Below are 12,202 nucleotides of genomic sequence, written 5' to 3'. Positions count from 1 at the left end.
GCGGATCAGCCTATATGGGTATACAAAGGGCCAAAATCATGCAGACTCTGCAGTTACCTTAAAGAAGATCTCATTCATGTAATTTCTATATGCAACCTACTCCATAATGCTCGAGCTACCCTTCTCAGACAATCCTTTAAAGATAGAGGTATTAGGTCCTATAGAGCTGCAATAATAGCATGTTTAAATCCATTGGACACACAATTAAACTGTAAATTGATCAAATTTCTCAATGTTTTTGCACAGGCACATAATAGTTTGTTATTACGACTGACCTCAGTTAAGGATCAATGTGGTAAAAAAAACAAAAAAACATTGTTGAATAATGAACAATGCTTTTTGTTGAATAATGAACAATGCTTTTTGTTTTTACTTTTTTATTGATGTTCTTTTTTAATGTTTTTACTTCTATTTTATATATGTGTCTATATTGTTAAGGTTTTAATTGACTAAACAATAAAAATATACTTACAATAAAAATAATTGTATCCTAAAGTTTTCTAGTTTGGCCTTTTCAATACACTTCCAAAAGTAGTATCTGTGCACAATTATTTTGAAAGAAGTCCCAGGTTTGAAATGAAGCAGTATTAAACGTAAATAGAAATATATTTTGAGCACCCCTTTCCTTTAATATGCAATTAATTGTGATTTTTGTTTGTGCAATTTCTCTATTGATAATTGGTTTGCTGCATAAATGCATATGTTACTTTCTTTGTTTTTTCAGAGTGGCTGCTGTGAAGTTATTACAGAGGAAGCTGTGGCAGCTCTTCGAAAAGCAACCAAGTGGGCACAGTCTGGCCTAATTGTTAGTGTTGGACCACCAGTCGAGATGATCAACCAAGAGGCAGCAAGTGGTATTTCAACCGGAGACAAAAAGAAAACCGCCCAAACATCCATTTGCAGGGAAAGAAATTCTGAACTTGCCAGGTAGACACTTTTGAAGGGTTAGTTAGCCTTTCTTTATTGCATTAAATCAAGAGCCACAAATTACCGCCATTGCTGTGAAATCAATTCTGTTAAAAGTGCACAGATCTGAGCACTTGCTCAGTGAGAAGACAGAAGACGTGGACAGTCCTATGAGCCTGAGCTGTCAGTCCTATAATGACCATGCACAAACTGAGCACATTTCTGCTGTATGTGGGACTGTGATGTAAATGTGTTCTAAAAACTAATGGAGTAACACGAGCTTGCGTTCAGGATAACATACTTGAATGCCATGTGGCACTGACAGAATCCAAGGAACCAAGTGTGACGTCCTAACTAACCGAGGAACAGTTAAATGAAGCACATCAATTGTAGCCTTTCTTTGAGAGTGCCCATGCGAATATCTATGATACGGGAGTGCATCTGAAGTGATGCTGCTGTGTACGCTTAGTGCAGAAGCTCGAGAGGGGCCATTATGTTGTAAGAGTCTGTTACAGCATGTCGAAGTCTGCGTGTGATGAGTTATAAGAGTAAAACTAGATAAAATTGAAATAGACGGGGAAAAGTGTGAAGGTGCCGTGATTTGTGAATATTGAACCCAAAGTCACTCCAGGAACTGGCGAGACTGGTACAGTTCATTAAAAATGCTCCTAATGGTGAGAATATAAAACTTAGTGGGTTAAAAAATGGACAACCAACTAGAACTCATCCAACTTCTAAAAATCCTATAAGCAATAATGTGTAGACACAGCTGGAGTAACTTCCTATTAGAGGAAGTTGTATAAGTTTTCACTAAGGTTTAGTCCTGCCGGGGCCTTGGTATTGAGTTCAATTATATATTTAGACTCCAGGGGCCAGATGTAGGAGACCAAATACGGGTTGGTAACGGCCGAGTTCGGTATTTGGGTTTTGACATGTAGGGGGCCTTACAGTTACAGAATCGGTAAAATACCGAATCGGTAAATTTACCGATTCTGTAACTCCAGATGCAGGTGGCACTGAAAACAGTGCCACAGGCCTTTTAGAATTCGTTATTTACCACCTAATACTATTGGGTGGTAAATAACGAATTCCTGTGTACATGCACATCTGTGCATGTACACCTGTGCCATGTGACACCCATACATGCCCTCAGGGCATGTATGTGTGCCACATGGCACACAAGCCAGAAACAGAGGTGCAACAGGGTGTCAAAGTGACACCCTGTCGCCCTTGGCAATTCGGTAATTTTACCGATTCGGGAATTACCGAATCGGTATTTGCCATTGATTCCTATGGGCTTCTAGGCCCATAGGAATCAATGGCAAATACCGATTCGGTAATTACTGAATCGGTAAATACCGAATCCTACCGATTCGGTATTTTTTACCGAATAATTACCTACATTAGATTTACTGATTCATAAATACCGAATCGGTAAAATTCTGTATTTATGAATCAGTAAATCTAATTTACCTACATCTAGCCCCAAGTGTCTTAACAATTTCTCCCTGTTACCCCCACGTCTGAGTGGTGGGATGCAGTCAACTACACAGTATTTTAGGTGGTCGAAGTTGTTCTGATGTGTTTCTTTGAAGTGCCTGGCGACAGGATATGCCTGGTTACTGTTGATAATTGCTCTGATGTGTTGCAAGATTTGTAGGTGCACCTGGAGCTTAGTGCTCCCTACATATCTGAGGCCGCAGCTGCAGGTGAGAATGTAAACTGCAAATTCGTTTCTGCATGTTAGCTTTTGTTGGATCACTATGGGTTTGTTCCTGAATTCTGCCTTGATTTGGGTGGTGGTAACTCCAAATCTATATATGTATATATCCAAAAATGCTTTACCTATGGAAACTAGGTCCTAACTATAACTACCTATTGGCGACTGCCAGGTAAAGTATGTATATTGACTCTTGTACAAATGACAGATGAACATAGCTACAGAACAGTGGAGTGCATATCCATTTGAGGGCTGATAATATGTGCAGCAGTATAACGTTCAAGGATACAATTCAGCTTTTGTCACAAGACCTCTGCTGCTTTTCACTCTGGGATAGACAACTCTTAGAAAGTCAGATTTTTAATGAGGTCAATATCAGTTCATATTTCTTGTGTAGCTCTTATCATCTAATGCAATATGTTAAATATATGTGTTGGGTCAGCAGACAGTGGACACTTTTTCCATTCCCAGTAAATTTATGGAATTTCAGTCCACACCTGCACTTTGAGTTCGCTGTAGGATCAAGAAGGAAGGGAGAAAAACTAAAAGAAAGACAACCTCCATGTAGTGCAAATTACTTCATCTTTGTTCGATATCCGTGCTTCTAATTGATACTTCTATCAGCAGATTCCTCACCTCTTGAATCTACTCCAGACACCAAACTGGATCCTTATTATTTGCAATATCTCTCATGCGCTTGGAGGTGGAGCCATGACGCGGTCTCTACCCTTGCACCTCTTCCGAAGTGCCATTATGGAGCAATATATGGCAGCACCCGGCGGTCCTATGTCAGTTCACTTTTTTCTGTTCCCTTCTGTCTGGATCTGATTGCTCTTTCCATTAGTTTTCTTCACTGTTGTAAGGTTTCCAGTGTTGTATCCGTTTTTAGACATTCAGGTTCTTGGCATTGCCTGAGAGTCCAGCTTCTGAATAGATCCCGACTTGTTTGGGAGGGCCCTGGCAACTTGTTAGGATATCCTATGGATCGAATCGGCAGGTGGGATGTTAGTTATCCAGTTTCTCTTGAGAGGTGTCCTTCTAGTTTAACATCTTCTCTGGCTCTGGAGCAAGTTGTCTGGCCAATGGTCCGTCCCAATACTGTAATCGCAATGTCCTGTTAAGATTAATTCCTGCCCTACTGGTCAGAGGCCTTGACATCGGTGTCTGTCTCTGTTCCAATACCATGCCTTGTGCTGGTGGACCAGTTCCTGCCTTTTCTGGCACATGGGTCTGACCCCACTCAGTTTGTTGTATTCACCCAGGCTTTGTTAGCTAGATTCTGGCTCCCAACAGAATCCTTTGGTGTCCCGTTGGGCTCCAAGTAGCTTCAGGATTGGTGTCGGCCTCACTGTCAGTGGCCATATCCTGGCGATGGCTGGTTTCGGACTGTTGTTTGGCTTCAACTCCAAATAAGTTCCATCTCATCTTGATCTCAAAGCCCTTAATAGTTTGGAAGTTGTAGCTATCTGATAGAGACTTCTAGCCACAGATTCGTTACCTCAGATTATCATCAGGCATCAGGCTTGATCTGGAAGATTTTTGACTAGGATCCTTGCATACTGGTAGCTTATGTCTGCAGTGATATGTGCATTACCTATATAGGCACCACCCTGGCAGACTGACGCGTCTTCTTTACTTTCTGCCCCAGATCGCGATGATATGGTCTGAGCTACCCCAAGTAATTTTTTGACTGGCTTTTTGCAACCTTTTGTTGACTCTTTTGAGAGTTTTCACTAGCGCAACAGGATAGCGGCGCTTAAGGGCTTTGGGGCCTGAGGAGGAGGGTACCGCCAGGCCCTCAGTGAAGGCCAGACCTGGAAAGCGCTTACGTATGGCACAGAAGTACGTGTGGCCCCAGACCTGGGGTCCTGAGGGAGCCCAGCAGGCGCTGGGCTGGCACTGACCAAACCTCCATGTGGGCTGAAACCTCTTGTTCTTCTCAACCTCTCCAGCTTGTGTACTACTGCCGGTGGTGTTTCAAATGCTGCTGCCCTTGCTGCCGCTGCTTATCGGAGGATACTGGAGGCCGCTGGGGTAGGGAAGTACATCCCTCAGCAACCCCGGCTGCAGTGTTTGCTTTCTGACGCTGGAGCACCATAAATCGGGCTGAGGCATCCCGCAGTGTGGGTGCCTCAAGTGCTGCTGCTCTTGCCCGTCTGTGCCTGTTCAAGGCCAGACTAGGCTGGGCTGGGCCCGTTCACCCACTGTTATTTTACTGGTGAGCAACTTGATTTACTCTAAAAATAGGCAAGCGAAAAGGAGCATGCAGGGATTTCTGGATTGCCTGCTGGTCAAACCACCACCATTGCTAGCATGCTGGAGAGTGCAATGGGGATTTTAGCAAAGGAAATTACCTTAACCGAAAGGAGATTATCTTCGGAGTGTGGTTTAAAAATCAAGGACCTCAGCAGACTATTGTGCCCCTGTTTGAGAGCTCTCCCGCATTGCGTTCGACTTGTTACCGGTCACGACAGGAGGTTCCTCCCACTCAGATGATAATGTCAAGTGAAATTGACAACAACTTCCATGGTCTTGGAGAAGGCCCGAGCCATACTCTCCCAAGCTATTGCTGACAGGAGAGACGCAGCAAAGTTCACCATACGATGTGGACTGGACATGACAGACTTGCTTGGTAGAGGAATTTCATCATCGGTGGCCCTGCAGCACCATGCCTGACAACTATTTTGAGCCTCTCTTATGGACATGTCCTTTGATGGTTCTCTCCTTTTCATAGAGCAGGTGGGCTCAGCGTTGGAGCTCCTTAAAGACAGCAGATCTACGGCCAGGTCCTTGGGCTTGCCTATGGCCCTCGTTGTCCCCAGTCCGCCTTCCGCCCCTTTCGCAGCCACCGAAGGGGATTGAATCACGTCCATACCCTCCCAGTCACCAGCCTTCGCTGCCTTTTCGTGGCTGAGGACACATGTCCCATAAAGCATGTTGGACAGGCAGCCAGAGGTCGAGTCAGTCCCTTCCACCACCCCCCACTCCGAGCAGCTACAGCTTCCAAATCCCTTTAGTTTACCCTTCAACTCTCATGGACATCCAGTGGGAGGCAAGATACACCATCACCTCTGGCAAAATGTAACATCAGGTCATTGGATTTTGCAAATAGTCCAAATGGGCTACTCCCTCCCTCTTGTGATTACCCCCCACCCTCTAACGACTGTCTGACAAAGGGCATCCTCTCCTTGCTCCATAAAGGAAGTGTTGCTGCTCTTTGCCATGGGAGCCATTGAAGAGACTGGTTGGTAATGTTGGATTTGCAGGATGCATGTTTGCACAACCCCGTCCTGCCTACCCACAGACGTTACCTGCGATTCATGGTAGGCCAATTGAACTTTCAATTTGCTGGGCTCCCCTTCACCCTTACCATGCCACAGTCCCTTGGGTGTTCATGAAAGTGATGGCGTTGATTGTAGCTCACCTATGGAGGTTGCGGGTTCCAGTCCTGCCCTACTTTGACGATTGGCTGTGGAAGGCGAGCTCGCCCCAAGCAGTTGTCTCCCACCTCCAGACTACAGCCAACCGTTGGCACTCGCTGGGCATCACTCTCCATGTGCCGTAGTCCCACCTGACTCCCTCGCAGACACCCCCTTTCATTGGAGCTATTCTGGACACAGTGCAGTTTCTTGCTTATTCTCCCATGCAGCGAGCCTAGGATTTTCAAGCTTATGATACCGATGTTTCAGCCTCTATCCTAGATTTTGGTGAGAAACACTCTGAAGTTGTTAGGCCACATGGCGCCTGCATACTGCTTGTGCCTCATGCCCATTGGCATATGCAGGCTTTGCGGTGGGACCTGAAGTCTCCATGGGCACTGTATCAGGGGAATTTCTCCTACATGGTCTAGATCTCAGATGGAACGGCAAAAGATCTGGAGTGGTGGCTGACGAACCCCAATTGGGTCAAAGGCAGACCCCTCTCCCTTCTCCAACAAGAGTTGATTATTTTAATAGATAAGTCACTCATGGATGTGGCAGCCATCTGGGGGAGGTGGAAACCAGAGGATTCTGGTCTACGGTGGAGTCCGAGCTCCATATGAACCTGTTGGAGCTTCAAGTGATTTGCTTGGCATTGAAGGCCTTTCTTCACTCAATCGAGGAAAGTCTAGTATAGGTTTTCAGACAACACCACTGCCATCTGGTACCACAAAAAAACAGGGCAGGGCGGGTCATGGACCCTTAAACAAGAGCCTCTGCGCCACTTGACATGGCAGGACGGACAAGCTCAGCTGAAGATCCCTAGCAGATCATGAAAAGCATGTCTTTCCGGCAGTAGTGCCAGGACTCTTTCAGCAGTTTGAAGAGCCTTAAGTAAATCTGTTCGCCACTACCAAGAATGGGCAATGTTTTTCGCACTAGAGTTTCCAAGGCGACTCTTGTTCAGGGACTCTTTTAATCTCGAGTGGAGTTCCAACCTCCTGTATGCCCTTCTACCAATACCACTCGTGCGGGCTGGACTGTTCCCATTAGGCACAGGGTCAGACTGATTTGCATATGGCCATGTCTGAACTGGGGTGGCAGAGTGAGCTAAAGAATGATGATGGATTAAACCCAGATCAGTTGACTGGGGGTAAGTTCTTGCAATGTTCAACCCTCCGTCCATCATACCCTTTGGTTTTGCTTTGTTCGCCTTAAGTTGGCAGGGTATACCCAGACGTGGGTCCCTTGTTCACTTTGTCACTGGTTTCAAGCTAGCCTGGCTGATGACGGCTCATTTGCCAGAAACCCGTCCCAGGATGCTTGTTTCCAGTCCAGGGAAGACATGGCTTGGCAGTTCGGGCTGGACTGTTCCTATGAGGCTCAGGGTCAGACTGATTTGCATATGGCCATGTCTGAACTGGGGTGGCGAGTTAGCTATAGAATGATGATGGATTAAACCTAGATCAGTTAACCTGGGGGTGAGTGTTTGCAATGTTCAATACTTCATCCATTATCCCCTTTGGTTTTGCTTTGTTCGCCTTAAGTTGGCAGAGTATGCCCAGACGTGGGTCCCTTGCTTACTTTGCCACTGAATTCAAGCTAGCCCGGCTGATTACGGATGATTATCCAGAAACCAGTCCCAGGATGCTTGTTTCCGGTCCAGGGAAGACATGGCTTGCCAGTTCGGGCTGGACTGTTCCCATGAGTCACAGGGTCAGACTGTTTCGCATATGGCCATGTCTGAACTGGGGTGGCGGAGTGAGCTAAAGAATCATGATGGATTTAACCCAGATCAGTTGACTGGGGGTGAGTGCTTGCAATGTTCAACACTCCGTCCATCATCCCCTTTGGTTTTGCCTTGTGTAAGACAAAATACAAAATGGCTCCCAGCCTGCCACTGCAGCCTGGAAGAGCAGTTTAAAACTGCTAGTTCAACTTTGCCACTTCCCCTAACAATATATGTAGGTCTCCCCTCAAGAAGGCCCATGGAGCGCTGAGGCAGGGAGCTTATATATTAAGTTTAAAGAAAAAAGCAACTGTAAGAAAGTTGCCAATTTGTTGCCAAGTTTGTCCAGCGGCCTCGGACAGTTGATGGCCACCAGATTGCCTTTTGCCCTCTTGGAGAGTTGTGTGAACGACTTCCATGCTCGGGAACAGTAGAAGCCTGCTACAGGGAGTGGTGTTACCTCCCACTTGCAGGAAACCACGCACGATGTTGGCCTAAAAGGTGTGCTTCAAAGGCGAAGTCGCCTTTGGTGGGCTAATGGCGATCACGCTCCTGAGGGGTTGCCCCTCTGTTCAGGTAGGCAGGGGAGTCCAATGCCAAAACCATTTTTCCCATGGGCGTGTACCCCACAGGTAGCCACACCTCTAGGGTGGGCTACCAAGCTCCTGCCAACCAATGGAGGGTTCAGACATCTTTGAGTAGGCAGAATAGTGCAACCTGGGATTGCTAGATAGCACACATAGCCAGAAGTCATCACAGGTCATGAGGGATCCTGGTAGCCCATTGGCTATTGATCACATCATCCCCCTGGACACCTTCTGGGCATTAATATGTCACCCTTGGCATCCTGAACCTCAGTTCACACAAGAACTGGAGAATTGACTGAAGAAAGACTGCCTGCTAACCCCTGGACCTGGCAAGAGAGGCTGCAGTGTCTGCTGGACTGCACCTGCAGTACCTTGGGCTAGCGAAGAAAGGACTGTCCCTGTGGCTCCTGGCTAGTGGAAAAGTCGCACCTGAGCCACAGACCAAAGAAGCGACTCCAAAGGTCAGTCAGCTTTCCCCCATGGAACCAGCACCAGGGCCAACAGAGCTGAAGAAGCTTATTCAGGCAAGCTGGTAGCCCCTTTCTGCATATTGCTACTGACCGCCGCTGGGCATCCTTTTCGAACAAAAGTTTTCCTCTAGTCTGCTCGACCCGGGAGTGTCGTCTGAGTTCAGGTTGGTTGCCCAAGAGGGACATCAGCCTTGACCAAAGGCTACCAATGAACACACTGTGTACGGAGATCAGTAGTCCAGCACAACTGACCTTATACTGGCTCAAAGAGGACTTCGAGGGACACAGACCCTTGTGGCCAAAGTCACCCCACCTAACCTATGGACAAAGGAATAACCACAGGGATACCCCCATCGACCACACAGAATCCAGATCATCTTACAGCACCATCAGCATTCTGCATACACAGCATCAGGACCACTCAGTTAAAGTCTTTGGCAGTCTTGATGTAAAGTGTGGAACTGAACTTAAGACTGCTTTGGTGACCAGTAAACTCTCCAAATACTGCTTAGTACCTTCTCTGACCTTATCAGAATTGGGTGCCCCACTTGGGCCAGAGTAGCCAAACAACTTTTTCAAACATTTTAAAAGTTTCTAAAAGTTGCTTGTTCGTGTTTTGGACTAAAAAGCTGAGATCTACGTTTTGTTTGAAAATCTAATCTCTGGAACCTTCCGGTGGATTTTGCTCATCTTGGTGTCTACAAATTTATAAAAAATACCTATCTATTTTTCTAAATGGGTGTTGGATTTCTTTCATGTTGTGTGACATTTCTTTTTTTTTTGTTTGGTGCTTCTAAATGCTTTACATTAGTTCCTTTGTTAAAGCCTTGCTGCCCGAAGCCACAGATACACAGGGTTGAACTAAAGGTTTTACAAATGAGTGACTGGACCCAAGATTGTTTTGCAAGTGTATTACTTGGGAAGGTCATACAAATTGCACTATATAATACACTACAATCATCACAATGACCATATAGAGGGTCGCCCATGTAGCAGCTTGACAGATGTCTGACTGCCACACCACGTTGCTAGCTCCATAGTCAAACCCTCTGTTCTGACAGAGTGAGCACAAAAGCACTCAGGGGGCTGTTGTCTGACCATCCCAAAACAGATTTCGATTCATAATATAATTCATCTGGAGATGAACCTATTCTGTACTACTTTGCCTTTTTCAGTCTCGGAGAACCTGATGAAAAGTTTACATTGTTTGAATCCTCTTGTCCTCCCAATATCTAGGCCCTTTTGGGATCGAGGCAATATAACCGTTCTATCTCCTGAGGTGGTGGTGTATTGAAAGAAGACAAAGTAATGGACTGCCCTTCCTTCCTCAAAGGGCGTAAAAACCTTGGCAAGGAATGCTGCCTTCGTACGAAGGATCAAATTGTCCGGAAAGGGAAGTACATGTGGAAGCATTACTTATAAAGCATGAAGTTCACGCACTCACCTTGCTGAGGCAATGAAGACGAGGAACAACGTTCTAAGATCAAGAAATCGCAAATAACTATACATAGGCTCGAAAGGCAACCTCACAAAATGTAAATGTACATGTGGGTGTACTTGTAAAGCCCGCTGTGACTCCAAGGAGTATCCTGGCGCTGAAGACCCCTGGGGAACCCGTCCTGGTTTTCCCTGTGAGATGGTCCCTTTCTGGGTATCTCCAAGGTGAAACCAGGCATCCCCGGCGTCTGTGGGGGGCCGTTGTAGAGATGAGGCAAGTTTAATGCCCAGAGTTGCCGAGTGTGTTCCCTGGTTAGAGTTGCCACCGAGGCGAGAATGATCAAGTCCGTTTGACCTTGGTCCACGACCCTGCCGCGTCGGGGATTGAACCCTGGTCCCGGGCCGTTCTCTGCTTACGGGTCTGCCACCTCTAACCAGTGAGCCACACCACTCCACAGGGCAAGTCAAGACCAGGTTCAGAACTTATTGTAGCATTAAAAATGGAATAGGTGGAAACGTGTCAACCCCTTCAAGGGATATGAAGATAGACAGTTGACCTGGTAAATGTAGAAAGGCTGAAATGGCTAATCCGTAACCTGTAACTGTGGCCACAGCAAGGCTTTGCTTGGTCAACGACCAACAAAACAAGAGAACAGCAGAAAGGGAAACTTGTAAGGGTTGAATTTGATGGGAACATCACACCAGAAACTTCCTCCAGCAGCGACCTACATAGACAGTTTTATAAGGACGGTATCTAGCCGCTCGGATTACACCAACCACTTCAGGACGGAGATTGTATGTTTCAGCTGCTGCCACTCGATCTTCAAGCATGGATGTGTACATTGTGCAGACTCTGTGTAGGTTCTTGTGCTGCTGCTGCAACAAGAGATGCTCCCGAAGAGGCAGTTAGTTTGGACGACAGATGCTCATAGCCAGAAGTTCCTGGTCCCACACTCTCCTTGTCCAGCCAGGAGCTACTAGGATGAATTGGGCCCGGACTCTCTTGTTCTTCTGGAGTACTCAGGGCAGGAAAGGCAGGTGCAGATAGGCATATAGGAGTACCATACCCCAATGTAGGCGGAGGGCGTCTCCGTAAGAAGACTGTCTTGGGAACGCCAACACGCAAAAGTTGTGAAACTTCACGCTTTCTGAGGTGATGAATGGATCAATACAGGGTTCTCCCCATTGATGGAAGACTCTCTGTGCCACCTCGGAGTGTAAATGCCATTCATAATCTGCTACGCAACGTCGGCTGGTTTAGTCCACCCTCGCGTTTACAGATCCTGCCAGGTCTTCTATGACCAGGAAAATGCCCAGAGCATTCAGCCACTTCCAGAGACATGGAGCTTCCTGGCACAGGGTTCATTACTGCACCCCACCTTGTTTGTTGGAGCACCACATGGCGGTTGTCTTGTCCTTGAGTACCTATACTCTTCTCACTTTGATGGAAGGGAGGAATGTCTTCAGTTCCAAGCAAATCACTCAACTTCAACAAGATGATGTGGAAGCGAGTCTCTGCCAGAAACCAGAGTCCTCCGACTCTGGGGGGGAACCTTCCCCCCCAACCCAGTAACTTTGCATCCATCACAACTATTGATTCTGGGTGGGATACTGAAAGGGGTCTGCTACCGGTCCAACTGCAGTCGAGCAGGCGTCACTGTAGATCTTTTACAGTCTCTTTCAACACCTGGATGGAATCTGACAGATCCTATGTTCAGGCTGCCCCCTTGGAAGGATCTTCTGCCGGGTCCTCCACCTGAACCTGTCAACTCTGCTCCTCCATGTATGAAGATTGAGCCGCAGCAGTTGATCCCTTTTGACCTTCCTCCAGAAATTTGTAATGTTATTCTGGCCGCCCTCCACTAAGACGGTATATGCCTCCAGTTGGCAGAAATTTGTATTTTACTATATAGAAAGGTCTATTAACCCTCTTT

The 12,202-nt window shown here is 46.6% G+C and overlaps 1 protein-coding gene across 1 annotated transcript in view; it reads left to right on the top strand.

Moving 5' to 3' along the window:
* The window catches only part of HECTD4 (HECT domain E3 ubiquitin protein ligase 4), a 2,691,195-nt gene that overhangs the window by 998,501 nt on the left and 1,680,492 nt on the right, over positions 1-12,202 (top strand). The window contains exon 39 of the mRNA XM_086943079.1: positions 725-927. Within this exon, the coding sequence (XP_086799205.1) occupies positions 725-927 (203 nt within the window). The remainder of the gene's footprint in view (positions 1-724; positions 928-12,202) is intronic.

The sequence above is a fragment of the Lissotriton vulgaris genome, chromosome 11, assembly GCF_964263255.1.
Source record: "Lissotriton vulgaris chromosome 11, aLisVul1.2, whole genome shotgun sequence".
Taxonomy (NCBI): domain Eukaryota; kingdom Metazoa; phylum Chordata; class Amphibia; order Caudata; family Salamandridae; genus Lissotriton; species Lissotriton vulgaris.
Note: the sequence above shows the minus strand (reverse complement) of the source record. Positions and strands in the feature narration are given on the sequence as shown.